The sequence below is a fragment of the Trichoplusia ni genome, chromosome 14, assembly GCF_003590095.1.
Source record: "Trichoplusia ni isolate ovarian cell line Hi5 chromosome 14, tn1, whole genome shotgun sequence".
Taxonomy (NCBI): Eukaryota; Metazoa; Arthropoda; class Insecta; order Lepidoptera; family Noctuidae; genus Trichoplusia; species Trichoplusia ni.
Window position 1 is genome coordinate 8,572,666 of NC_039491.1, and position 14,446 is coordinate 8,587,111.

A 14,446-nucleotide genomic window follows, 5' to 3' on the forward strand; every position below is an offset into this window, starting at 1 on the left:
TTGAAAAAGGCCAGACGATATTAAGTCTAATCAATCAAATCTTTATTGCATACATGTTACCATAATTACATTTAACACTTTTACACAATTAAGACGACCTCCGTGGGCGAGTGGCGTACGCACCGGTTTCAAGGTGTCGCTAGCTCTTAGGTCCCGGGTTCGATCCCCGGTCGGGGCAATGTTAAAATTCACATTTTACATTGTCTCGGGTCTGGGTGTTTGTGGTACCTTCGTTGTTTCTGAATGCCATAACACAAGTGCTTTAGCAACTTACTTTGGGTTCAGAACAATGTATGTGATGTTGTCCTCATTTATTATTTATTTATAATTTAACATTATCCAGATAAATGTAAAGTTAGAATCAACCAGGTAGGCAAGAAAATAAATTGGAATAAAATATAAAATTTAATAAACCTACTAGGCACATCAAAAAAACTATTTGCTAACTGTAGCAACATTGGTGCGTTGCTAAGCAACGGCGCAGATTACAAACAAACCACTGCGTCAATGAATCACAAACGCATAGAGAGCTAAAGTCATAAAAATACAGATTTTAAGAGTTAAAAGTTTGCTATTAAGTTATAAAAATAGTATAAGCAACAATGGTGGAAACGGATTGGCGGGAAATACTAAGTTTCTCACAGAAAGAACTGACGCAATCTGATAAAGAGAAACTATGTGAAAGTTTGTGTTGGATGGAAGCCGACGATATTGAACTGAATTTCACCGATTTGAAAACCCTATTCAGATTAGCACAAGATATATTGAAACTGAAGAGTGAACAGGTAAAGAGTTTTAGAGAAAAAAACCGCTAATAAAGTAGTTCTTGTTATGTATGTTTTGGGGCTTTGAAAACTTTCTCGGATAAATGACTGTTATTTTCAAATGAAGATTTCTTTGTTTTGATTCTGAAGCTACTTCTTATTTTTACCAAAATGTCTAGGTTAAATTTCAAAGGAATTCATCCTTGAAAAAAATGTAACATAGTTATTTACATGGGATCATTGAGAAATGCTAGTCTCGTGATTTTTGTTCAGTGACTACAATAGACTTTAATACCTATTTCTAATCTCCACATGTATGTAATTTTTATAAAATACGCTACTTCTTACTTACTGATGTGTATCGCACCAGTTACCCTCATTTGAACCCCTATACTTTGCTACCCTATTTGTCTGCCCTAGCGGTTCATGGCGCATCACATATTTTTACTCAGAGGAAATAAATTATGTATGAAAACATAATCTAGGCATTGATGTTTGTATATCATACAGTTTTATTGTATGGGTAACAGATGGTAACCTATCAGACTCCAAAACTTACAAAACCTAACCTACATACAGGAACGTAGACTTTTGACCAGAAACAAAATTAAAAGTTCTTTCTCTTCTGACTTCTGCCAAAAAAATGTAGAGAAATAATTATAAACGAATTCAAAAAATTCTTCCATGTAGAAATGACTTCTAACGTAATAATATCTACTTACCGCCAGGTAAACAACATAGTCGGTCAACTAAAGGCAACGCAAAAGAAAAGCGGCAAAATGAAAGTCGAGAGCTCTTACGCAGGTAAACACTACTTTCCTTATTAGTGCGCTATTACCCAAGCTCAGAGGGTCTACTGACACCTCACTAAAGCAAATAGTATGGCTTTTGTGATAGCGGGACAGCGCACTACATCTCATAGAGCGGTATCTCACTTCCACGACTATTAAGGCCGATTTAAACGATACGAGAAATATCGTACAATTTGTTATAGATTGCTGGCTATCATTTATCACGTTAGATTCCCGAGCTGCGCGGCTACACAATGTATAGCAACTTGCATGGTATTTCTCGCACCGTCTAAATGGGCCCTTACTATAAGGAAATATGGTAAGCTCTCTCGTCGTTAAACACATTTCACTTTGATAGCTTCACTCAAATATAGCTTGAATATAATTTTCTATCGTTGAGCAGGTGAAAGGCAAATGAAATGTGTTTCTATATTAATTTCCTTTTTGCATACGACACTATTTGTATTGGAATCCATATTTTTTTATTGAAATAGATTTTCTAATAGAGTGAGAGAGTAGAGAATATTTGCATTAGTGTTTCAAGACAACATTATGGCTTGTGTGGTATTGGTGAAAATTCAAAGACGATATTAGGTACATTGTTTCAAACTGATTCTATCAAAATTGTAATTATAAACTCAAACAGCGGGATAGGCTGAACTGATTGATTATAATTGTATTTTGCAATATTTTTATTTTGTAACTATAACTTGACCTTTATTTAGTATCACCTACACAAAGCAACGACAGTGCACTAGAAACGATAACCCACCAAGAGGAAATAATAAAAGCAAACAAAGAGATACTGGAACAGCTATATGCTGACATTGCTGATTTGGAATCAAAGAAGAGCAAACTAGAAGAAAGTCGTAGTAACTTCGACGCTGAAAGCGATTCCAGTCGAGATGTTCTATCAGAAATGAATGCTGTAGCTGAATTAGAACAACAAGTATCCATGAAAAATAAACACATAAGGAAACTGCTCAGTGACGTTAAGGTATGGCCTGTCAAACCAATTCCAAATCATATTTTTAACGAAGCTAAATCAGTAATACCTATATCTGAACAATTTTAGATTCTTGAAGATGAAAACACTAAGTTGAAGGATAAAGTATCTGTTCTTAAGGATAAGTTGACGGAAGCTACACAGCTGATAGATAACTTAACAGAACAGTTACTTAATATTAATAACGAGTGCAGTCATTTGAAAGGTATACTTCTCGTATTACAAAGACTACCAATTTATTTATAAAACTTGGAAAAATTACTATCACAAATATTTAAATTTTAGATCTTCTTGGTAAATCAGCTCAAGCAAAATCACAATTATCAATTGAAATAGAAGGTTTAAGAAAAGAACTTTTTGAAAAAGAATCTAATCGAGAAAATATCTATGAAGATATCAAATCTAAAGTCGCACACTGGAAAGTGAGTAAAAAAATAAATATACTACATTCTATGATTATCACGTTTTATGTGCATAATTATACCATCTTTTAAACAGAATATAGCAAGATCAAAGAAAGCAGAGTTGGAGGCGTTATCGAATGAGAATCTTCAATTGAAAGAAAATCTAAAGGAAGCTATGAAAGTATCTCCATCACCAAAAGTAAGCGACTTTACCGCGAAGCTTTATTGTTAAAGCGAGTTTAACAATAAAACTTCGTTTTATAATTCAATGACGGTAAAAAAATACACCATAAGCAATAAGTTTTAAGCTAAGCTATTATAATTATTGTATTGTGACCACTTTTAGAAAGGTGAAGCAGAAAAACAAAAAATAAAGGAATTACAAGACAAATTACTAGAAGCTTCCAATGAAATAGAACAAACGGCTAATCTGATTAATGTGTTAAGAGCAGAAAACAAACAGCTAAAGTCTATCATAGATGAAGTACCAGAATCTGTATCTGAAGCTAGGAATGTAAGTGACGATGGAAAAGAACGCACAATTATCAATAAGTTGAAAAAGAAAGTAAAAAATTTAACTGTAAGTCTACAAGGAGCTGAAGAAATGATAGGTGTAAGAGAAAAAGAGGTAAATTGTAATAAACCTTTTCTAATGAATTGTAAGGTTTTGTAAATTTTATTTTCAATTTCTGTGTTCGATTTAAGTTAACAGAAATAACATCTCAACTACAACTTCTGCAATCGGACGAAGGCATAAGTGCTTTACTTGAAGGATTAAAAAACAAAAAACGGCAACTTAGATTTAAAGACGAAGGTATTAAAAACTTGGTGCAGGAAACAAATTCTTTAAACCAATTGATTAACGATCTACAACTAGAAAATGAAACTCTAAGGTTTGTTCCTGTTCTATTTATCAATATAGTTCTTTTACGTATCGGTATAATTATAGAGGCAATGTTACATATTACAGACAAAAACTAAGCTTACCTCCTGATGAAAAAGTACCGACTAAAGGCATAATGAAGGAATATCGGAATTTACAAGAAATAAACTCTCAAATTAAGGAAGAACTGAATAGACAAGAAAATAAAATAGTTAGCTTAGAGTTGAGCAACCGCAATTTAAATTCTAAAATACAAAAAATGACGAAAGTTTTGAAAAAATTAGGGTATTCTAAGGATAAAGTGGATGGCATTCTTCAAGATAGTGAAAGTGACGACTGTTTGCCCTTAGAAAATGAAGAAGAGCAACCCAAGTAAGTATTTCCATTCTTATTTCTTTTACGCTCTCAAAATACCAAAATTTAAATGATTACGAAAACATTTTTAGGAATAGTGAGACGCAGCAGGAGCCTAGACCTCAAGAAGAAAGTGCCCTTGTAGTCGCTAATACTCAAAATGACGACAAAGATATGATTGCAATCGTTGAAGAAAACAAAGGACTTCGTAAGGGCCTGCAAGAGATACTAGATTTCTTAAAAGATAACAGTAAGTTAAGCCTTCTATCGGCTCTCATAGCTATAAAATTCTTTGCAGCAATCACATATTTCTGCTCTAAATGTTTATGGAGAGAAAATGATGTATGTGATGTGTGCATGTATTACAAGTGTAGTCAATACTACAAAGTCGTACATTTAATTTTATTTTTAGGCACGACCTCATCTGGTGTGTTAACATTACAATGCCCGAGCTTAGAAGCAATATTATTATCGATGGAAGCTAGAAATTCTGCTGGGTGGTTCGCGCCGCATATGTCCACCGTTATGGAACTCAGAGCTGCGTTAGGTGGCAAGGATGCTCTTCTAACCGCTCTTCATGATGCCAGGTAAACTAATAATAAGACTGACACTTCTTAATTTTTTACGAATCTTTAAGTAATCAACTTCAATCGCTATTTACAGAAAAGAAACGTTTGAAGTAATGACTCAACTATCCGACGCAACAAAAAAGTCTAGTGAACTTGAAAAGAAGTTAAACGAAATAGTTTTACAGAATCAGCAAAAAGAGGCCGAAGAAAAAGAGTTACAACAAAAAAATGCAAGCATTTGCGAATTTGGATCGTGGATGTCAGATAAAGAACAAATTGACATTGACTTTTTTGACAAATCACAAATTGATAAATTAGTAGAAAGAGGAAATTTTTTGTACGAATGTCAGCTTAAAAAGGGATTAGAATATTTCCACATGAAATTTAAAGAGTTGTTTGATAAACTTACGTCTATGGCAATAAGAGCCAGTGACGATCTCAATAAATGGTCGATTCAGGAAGAAAATTATAAAGCTGAAATCGAGCGTTTGAAAAGTCAGATACAAGTCGACGATGAAGAATATAGCGAATGCTCCCCGGGAATTATCCCAATACCCAACTTTAGTTTCTTGCAAAGAAAATGTTCCTATTTAGAGGAATCTTACAAATATATAAGGACCTTAAATGAAAATATGAAAAATGAGATTTTGGAAAACAAACGGGCGGCCATGATAGCCGCATCAGAATATGAAACGCAATATCATAAAATGCTCCTTTCAGTTGCAAATTTAACGGATAAATTACGTCACTCAATATCGCTAGAACTGTTCTTAAAACAAAATCTAGTGTTGAATGAAGCTATTTTAAAATACAGGAAACTTGTAGAAGATGGTATTAACAACCAACAATCTGCGGTAAGCTTATTGGACCGACTAGATGAAGACAAAGTAAATATAATCAACTGCTTTCGATTGGAATTCCACCAAAAAAATGGTAAAGTTTTATTTCACACTTACTTTACATATAGAATACGATAGTAAATAGAAACAGTATATTTATAAACTTAAAATTTTTGCAGGTAATAAAAATACATCAAAAGAGATAGCAGAATCAAATATCGAGCAGATGATTTTGAAAAAGCAAATCCAGCAGATATGTGAAGAGTTGGATGTAAAAAATAAAAAAATCGAAACTTTGGAAAAACACAACGCGGAACTTCAAGAAGCACAAATGAAGATCATGTGAGACCTTATCTATATTGAAATAGCTTATTATTTAAACTGTTATTAATACATTCATGTTAATTACAGAGACGAAAATCTAGCTTCCATAACCAAACAAGAAGTAGATTTGATGAAATCGCAACTGAGCAAGCTTACAGAAGATAACAGAATGCTTAAAGAACAATGCCAACATGTTAGTAATCAATTGGATATTGCTCTTTTACAGGTAAAACAGGATAGCAGTAAATATGAATAGCAAAAATCTAAATACTTATAATGTGGTTAATTATTAATTTCAGCTCCAAGACAGTCAACAACGACAAATGAGCAACGACATGGAGATTAATATGTTGCAGCATCAAGTCCTAGATTTACAATCTGCTAGCGACAATAAAGCAATTATAGCAAGGTAAAGGAAAAAGTAAAACAAAACAATCAAATGTTTTATCAGCGAGCAATAATAATATGATAATATTCCTTTTTAGACTTAGCGGTGAAATCCTCGTAGCTCATCTTCAAGTTTCGGAAAGTCAAAAGCGAATAGAAAGACTCCAAGCCTCCCTAAATAAAGAAAGGGAATTAAAAAGAGAAGCCGAAGAAATGTTGAGAGCTCGTCAAAACATCTTTGATGTTTATTCTATGAGATATGAATCAAAGTTTAGGTATCAATTTACAATTCTAGAACCTGGCTTTTAATACCTAATACTATTTTAAATTAATTTAATCTGTATCTTATTTTAGGTACATGTATGAAGTCATGCAGACGTTACGCCAGCAATACCAAGGAAGTACACCACTTATTTCCGTTGAAAAATATCTGAACAACATTGAAGAAGTTTCACGTAAAAATAAGGCTGTAGACGAAAAACTCGCTGAAATTGAGGATCTACAGTCTAGTTTGATGACAAAACATACCGTATTTGATCAAGTTCTAAACGTTACTAAAGATAAATGTCTTATAGAAGAAGATAGTTGTCCACATAAATTAAAATACATGATGATGGTATACAAAACTTTTAAACGAAATATTATATGATAATACATATTTAGTAAGTGATAATTGAAGTGTCGAAATTATTTTGTTTGTTTTCTAGCAATCGGTAAACTCTCGCGAATTGGATCACGTAAACAAAAAGCTAAGAACAATAGAGCAGTCCCGTGAAGATTTATTAAAACATTGCAATTACTTAGAAAAGACCTTAGTTCTGGTGAATCAAGGATTCGAGAAATACTCAGTGAATGATCTCCATAGAGTTAACAGTAAAGACTTAGATGATCAACATATCCATATGGAATTAGAAGACGTACAGTCTGACGATGATTCAACTCCCAGACGTAAGTAAATTATTCTCTACTTTGACTAAGTGTAATCTGTTTAAAGTAAGTATCGTTCTAATTTCCCTTGTTTGTTTGTCCTAATTGTTGCAGGAAGTGAAACTGTTACTTTGTCGAAACCACAAGTTCTAAAACAACCAAATGAAAACTCGCCTCAGAAAAGTGTTACTAAAGAAACGGTTGAATCCCCAGTCAAAATGCAAATTACCAAAAAGAGTTTGGAACTTATTGACGCAAACATGCAAACCGATATCATTGAAGTCGACCAAACAAGTCGTTCAATACAAACAATTGAAAATAGCGATGCCATTGATGATATGAAAAAGCGAATCGAAGCCCTAACTAACGAAATTGATAAAACTTCTAACCAGCTGTACGAAGCTATGACTTTAGCGCAACGACGCACCGAAGAAATTTTAGTTTTAAATAGAGAAAAAATATGTTTTGAGTCGACAATACAAAACCTTAAAGATTCCAACGATCAAAAAGACATTTTAAATGATAAATTACGATGTACCATTGACGAATTGAGAAAACAGCTAAATGATGTTAAAACTCAGCGGCTAGTAGAAACAAATCAAGTCAAAGACAGTATTGATGAAGAAAACAAATCATTATTGTTGGCCTTGAAGCAGTTGGAAAATGATAAGAATGCGATCATGGTTGAATGCAAAGAGCTACTTAATAATGAAAGAGATGAATATGCAAAGAATGTGAAGGAACTGCAGTTGAAAATAATGGAACTACAATCAAAATTAGATAGGTAAACACCTAAGTTGTTTATGCTTATAAGCCTCGCCTTTTTCTGAAATAGTGAATCAATCATTTTTAACAAGCTGATAACGCGAATAAACTGGTGGTGACGCGAAACATGCTATGTTATAACTATCTTAATTGTTACAGACGAAGTAGTGAGACGAATTCTTCAAACGGTGAAGCAGTGAAAGAAGTTGTTACGAAGTATACTATGAAAATTGCAGAATTAGAAGACAAGTGTTTTAGATTACAAAGTGAATTGGACGAGTGCAAGTCTGGATTGTAAGTAATTAATTCATTATTGTATAGTTATTATGAGACGTTCATGAAATTTGAGTCGCCTATCCATTTACACGGTAAAAAATTATAATGTCCCAGCGAAAATTTGGATGTATTTGATAATCAAATCTTAGTTTATATTCGTTTGCTTGACCTTAAATGGCCCTTCTGATCATTTTTCAATTTGATATTTTTAAGAACAAATTACCAAAGCGAGGCAGAGCGTTGGAAGGATTTAGCTTCAGAGAGACTAACGAAAATGGAACAACTTAATTCCCAACTGGAAGAACGACACTGCCATGAGGTATAAATTTTCTTAACTAATATTTTAAATATGAATAGTACAAACTTTTACAATATGCGACTGTTTCAGGTCAAATCTTATAAGGCGGAAAATGAACATTGGCTTTCACAATTAAACGACATGCAAAGGGAACACATGGATTTGAGGACAAGGATAACGGAACAGAAAACTATCTACCTTAAACAACTATCAGACAAGGATCATCAAATTGAACAACTACGGATGATCATCAACAACTTAAAAGTAAACTTGGATAACTACAATTAAAAGTGCGCTATTCTGAAATATTGTGATTATAAAGCCTTATTGTATTTCCAGACACAAATAATGAACATGCAGACGCTTATATCTGTGAACGACCCTAGTTTTGATCTGTCAGCTATAGTGGAAGTGGATGAGACGAGTGATGCGATGTCCCAGCACGGATCCGAGCGGCTTGAGCTCAAGTTTGAGTCCACCATGGACTTGCACGACTCTCATGATGATGTTGTTCGAATACCCGCTTCCTCGACTACCATTTGGTAAGTCATTGATCAAGAGGAATGAACTTCGATCAGCATTCTTCAGGCATAGTCACTAGGAATATGTAGTTAAGAGTTTTGGGGTACAGGGTATATTAAATCCATTTCAGACAATTTAGAAAAGAGTTAATTTCATAATCCTTTAGCCAGTAAAGTAAAGTCTGTTAACCAAGTAGTGTTTTTTAAGTAAAAGAAGTTTCTTGTCAGCATTTATGAGAGTGAGTTAAATAAAGACTTTTTATCTATTTTAGGCAAGAACCAGTGATAGAACGTCTCCGACGAGAGAAACAGCTTGCAGGCAAACAAAACGCTATCCTACGTCGACAGATCAAAGTCCTGGCTTCGAGGGAGCGGCGCGCACGATTGGATGCACAGAACTTGAAGAATCAGATCTTTCGCATGTAACTATTGTTTTAATCAAAATATTTCAGATTAAACATACGTTAATATTAGAAATCTGGGTTCTTTTAGGAGACCTTTCGTAGGACCTTCCTTTAGTGCATCTTAAACTGCCTAATGATATTCTAGTCCTGAATTTCAAATGAAATAATGAATTTATGTACTTGACACAGAAGCACGACTGGAAACAAAGTGACTACGGCTGAAACGGCAGCGCTGCACAATAAGATTGCCTCGCTGCAAGCTCAATTAACGAGCGCGCGACGAGAAACCCATTCAAGTATCGCACTCTGGGACAAGTGGAAGAGGTAGAGTTGTTTCAGGGAAATTAGAATTAGCTGGAGTGTATTTTCATAATAATAATAAAAATCGCCTATGATTAGTAATACAGACAGTCCATTTTTCCACAGCCAGCCATAGCATAAGGGTTCTTCTTCAGTAAGGGGGCTTAAAACGAGTCCGCTGTTAAATTTCGACGAAGTTATTTTTGATACGATTTACTGTTTGATATATAGAAAATGTTTGATCTTCAGAGCACAGCAATCAGCTGATCGCTGGCAATCGCGTTACGATGAGAAGAGTCAAGAGGTCACGAAACTGGAGGCCGGATTAAGCCTTGTTAAGTCTGCCATGTCGCGGCTCGAGAAAGAAAAGAGAATGCTTCTCACCAGACTTAATGAAATGAAAAGTAAATATAAACGTGTTTGCTATTACGAGAGATATTTCCATTTTTTTGCTAAACTAAGAAAAAAAGAGAAAATATAAATTGTGAATTAAAAAACGGATTAAACACGTCTACACACCTTAGCTAATCAAAATTATTTGCCACATTTTTCAAAATAAAATGTATTGTGCATTATTAAGTGATGCAACGGTTTACTCACGCGGTATTTACGACACGCGACTGCGCCGCGTCAACTCGAGATTGGTCCGAAACTAGTCGGGCAATCCGCCTTGAGTAAACCGTGGCATCATTTGATGATAAATCATTCTCCCGATATTCAAAAGAAATGTATTGTGTCTATCGCTGGCTAAAAAGCGTAAGACAGGAGACTTTAAATATAAAAACACATTCAGATGACAATCAGCTAGTAGCAATTGAGAAGCAAGAGTCGGAGAGCCAGGAGAAGTTGTCGCGGAGCGCGTGCGCGTGCGGCGGCGGGGGCGGCGCCGCGCTGCCCGTGTCGGCGCGCGCGCTGCTCGAGCGCGTGGCGGCGCAGCAGCGCAGGATCGCCGCGCTAGAGGTCGCCGAGAAGGTAACCTGTTGAATTGTGTCCTGAATAAAATTTTATATCCTGTTTAATTGTTTAAATAATTGCATCTCTTTTGAATTGTGATAATTGAGTGTTGAAGTAATTTATTTTACTTACTTGAAGATTCTTAAAGGCCTCTGAAACAGCTTGACCAATTTTCAGTAAATTTTGTGTGCTTATTGGATCTATTTGTCTGTCTACGGGCCTGTTGGTCTAGTGGTTAGTGAACCTGACTGCTATACCGGAGGTCGTGGGTTCGATTCCCGCCCAGGACAAATGTTGTGTGATGAGCATGATCATTTGTTCTGGTGTCTGGGTGTAATTTATCTATAATATGTATGTATTTAGAAATATATAAGTAAGTTTATCAGTTGTCTGGTTACCATAACACAAGCTCTGCTTAGCTTGGGATCAGATAACCGTGTGTGAGTTGTCCCAGGATATATTATATTATTATTATTATTATATATTATTATTATTTGAAATCTTTGATTTTTTTCGTCCCCCTAGTGTTTCATTCGTTTATCATGTTTGTTTTTTATGTACCATCTTTAAACAGCGTTTGCTGGGAAAGCTGGTCGCAAACTCTTAGTGAAGACAATTTTATGAGAAAACCCAAATTGTATTTTGAAAGTGGGTTTTTTTGGAGTATTCATTTTAATGCACTGTACATTTTGTTCGATTACGTCATCAGCACCAAAAGAAACCATATTAAGCTTTGTCTTCGTCAGTGATCTTCAGATACATACATTTTCTTCCTCCATAATCGTGCTTTTCATGTAAATTACTTCCAGGGCAACGAGCTCCTTGTTTCTGAGTACGAGAAGTCCCTCGCCGAAATAACATCTTTAAAAGGCCAAGTATTGAAACTGGAGTCGACACTACTGGAATCACAAATCCGGATCCCGCTCAAATCCGCCGGTGATTCACAACCCGAACTTGACTATTGGAAGAGGTGAGACGAAAAAATTTCAAAATAAAAATTATCCATCTTCATATCCAAGGCTATCCCGATTCTACCTTGACTCAAATTTGATGAAAACTCGATTTGACTCAAATTTCCCTTTCGTGTCGTGTATGAATTTCAGTTACTGTGAAATGCTAAAAGAGGAGAATGTTCAACTTACTCACAAGATCAATTCATTGGAGACTTCGCCTATCACCGCGCACCAGCACAAAGTCAATGATCTTGAACAGACTGTACTGACGCTAAGAGGTATGTCATTTACTAGTAACAGTCAGAAACTATAATGAGCCTTTACTTTTAATTTTGTGATTGATTTGATAAATTGAAAGACATGTACTCACTTAGACTACTAGAATTCCCCTGTTCACCTATCAACTCTCCTATTGCTTAAAAATTCATAAAGTTACTTGCCGACTTCTATTTTGAAATCTCCCTTTGTATAGTTTAATAGTGTACTGGTAATAACACTGACTCGGGTCCACATTGTTTTAGGCGTAATAAACAGATTACAAGCAGAGAACAAAGCAGCTGCCGCTTATAAGAGGGTTGACTCGAGACCTAACAGCAGTCGCAGTGGAACTGATAAGGTATACCTTGACAACTATTTTGGACAAGCAAGAATTCAGTGTTTTTCAGGAGCAAACAACACCTTTAATGTGATTGTTTAGGAATCCAATCCTTGTGTATTGGGGTGTTTCAAGATACATGCACTTCAAACCCAGACTATAACCAAGCATTCATAAATCACACAAACACTTGTCCTACGCGGGGATCGAACCCTCGAGTCGTCGCGCACAGTATGTTTGGTGTGGTGGTCTCAACCACTCGAGCTTGGATTTGTTATAATTGTTCCTTATTCCTCTTTATGATTTTTTTCCGTGGCGATTGGAAAGTTTTCAAACCAAGCAAGGTTTCCAATCTTCTAATTATAATTAACATCATGTATTATTTTTCAGAGTCGAACAAATTTGGAGTCTCATCGTATAGAAATATTAAACTTGAAACGTACTATACATGAAAAGGATTTGCTTCTGGAAAGGTCCAAGGAAATGCTGAAAATTGCAGCTGAGAGAGAAGATGAACTATTGAGAGAGGTTAGTAACCAGATCAGCAAACGGTATAGAAGATTGAATCCTAAAAAGTACAGATTATTTTTCAACGACTAGCTAATTTAAAAAATATGAGCGAATTCAAATATATATCCCTACTTCTTTAATCCACTTAAAATACCATGCGGCTGGAGCCGCGGGTTACCTATACTTGAATACAAATGCCAAATTAATAACTGATATTATAAAGTGCATTTCAAAATGCCCCAAATAGCTATGACCCTCAAAATTCATAATCAGGATGAGGACGTACTTTGTTTTTTCGCGTAGATCAAACAGTCGAGTAATCGATTCAGAATTATTTAAACAAAAATGTCTGGTCGTTGGAAAACCACCCCGTACATTATATGTAGTACGTTTTTTGAAACCCTCCCTTTCATTAACTCGTTTATAGTAATATAGTTGTTACATATTCCTGACCCAGGGGCCTACCACCTACTACCATAGAAAGACTGTTGCGGTTGTGGAAGCCAGACGGCGCATAAACGACGCTCGGAGGCGTCTCCCTATGTCACAAGTTTTTAGGTTCGCCCCAAAATAGTTTTCCCTAAGTAGTAATTTTGTAAATTAACCATCAAGTCATTATCTACTTATACTTCCCATCCATCTTTTAGTTTCATCATTTAATTGATAGTGGTAGTGGTGGCCTTGCGGTTCTATGGTTGGATTTGTATGCACAAGGTGCAGGTGCGATCCCGACGCAGGCAAAGTAGAAAACGACGGCATCTGAAACCCCAAACTCTCAATCAATCTTGGTGATAAATACTTCCCTATACGGGAAGAGGCCATAACCCAGAGTATATAAGCTGGTATTATTTATTTAATATTTGAACCAATTCAGTATGCCCCTGGGATTGGAAACTGTAGTCTCGTATTCGGCCTCGTGTGCGGGTAACCCGTTTAATATACAGAGAGAAGTTGTGTAGTAATACACTGCGTATATCACCTTAATCGGTTACGTACAAATTAAATTTTTGTCAAACCAAATAAGGTTTTAATTTGTGCGGCACTGACTGAGATTATGCAAATGTACCTAGTGCCCTGAGGAGATGATTTCAAAAACAAGTATCTGTCCTTTAATGAGATAATTTAATAACGTGTGTTAGGATAAATAATATATTAATTCGGTCTAAAAAATGGATTGAATAATATATTTTTTTATATTTTCAGAATGCGTACCTTACTCGACAACTGAACGAGATGACGAGATCCAAGGGAGGGTTCATGTCTGCTTAGTCCAGTTTATTGAAACTGCTCGATATACTAATGTAGAATGTATGCTTAATGAAAGTACTTGGTTTATTTGTGTTCTTGTACGATTTAAATAAAACTTAAAATACAATTTTCATTTTCATTTATTTCCTTTTTGATATTCGCACTGTTCAAACTCTTCTTACAAATTGTCTCAAGTACACAGAAAGTGACATTATTCCAAATCATTGGGTGTTTTGATGATGAAACAGAAATACATAGCCATTTCACAAACATCCTTAATGTAGGGTGCAAAATCAAGGCAGTTGTTTCTAAGTATGTGCCGATAGTCCACTGCAAGCGAAACCAAACTACTTTATAAAATAATCGCTTGCGTA

The 14,446-nt window shown here is 35.2% G+C and overlaps 1 protein-coding gene across 1 annotated transcript; it reads left to right on the forward strand.

Moving 5' to 3' along the window:
* The first annotated feature begins 287 nt into the window (after positions 1 to 287).
* Positions 288 to 14,205, forward strand: LOC113500410 (centrosomal protein of 290 kDa-like). Its single transcript, XM_026881167.1, has 32 exons — positions 288 to 785; positions 1,493 to 1,568; positions 2,281 to 2,552; positions 2,631 to 2,766; positions 2,847 to 2,983; positions 3,060 to 3,164; positions 3,312 to 3,593; positions 3,671 to 3,858; positions 3,936 to 4,220; positions 4,295 to 4,452; positions 4,615 to 4,789; positions 4,866 to 5,704; positions 5,790 to 5,952; positions 6,022 to 6,160; positions 6,234 to 6,343; positions 6,420 to 6,596; positions 6,676 to 6,937; positions 7,029 to 7,269; positions 7,363 to 8,032; positions 8,173 to 8,307; positions 8,503 to 8,608; positions 8,678 to 8,851; positions 8,927 to 9,129; positions 9,381 to 9,530; positions 9,702 to 9,836; positions 10,062 to 10,216; positions 10,606 to 10,784; positions 11,576 to 11,736; positions 11,870 to 11,997; positions 12,241 to 12,335; positions 12,705 to 12,842; positions 14,028 to 14,205. Exons 1-32 carry the CDS (start codon positions 603 to 605, stop codon positions 14,091 to 14,093), a joined length of 6,423 nt encoding a protein of 2,140 aa, XP_026736968.1. The 5' UTR covers positions 288 to 602; the 3' UTR covers positions 14,094 to 14,205.
* The last annotated feature ends 241 nt before the right edge of the window (positions 14,206 to 14,446 follow it).

What these genes read in the sequence shown, in the direction of transcription:
- LOC113500410 (XM_026881167.1), top strand. Translation starts at nt 603, where the DNA reads ATGGTGGAAACGGATTGGCGGGAAATACTAAGTTTCTCACAGAAAGAA. An exon ending in AAGTATCTCCATCACCAAAA is followed by an intron (nt 3,165 to 3,311) that starts GTAAGCGACTTT and finishes GACCACTTTTAG; the next exon opens with AAAGGTGAAGCAGAAAAACA. An exon ending in GACTGTACTGACGCTAAGAG is followed by an intron (nt 11,998 to 12,240) that starts GTATGTCATTTA and finishes ACATTGTTTTAG; the next exon opens with GCGTAATAAACAGATTACAA.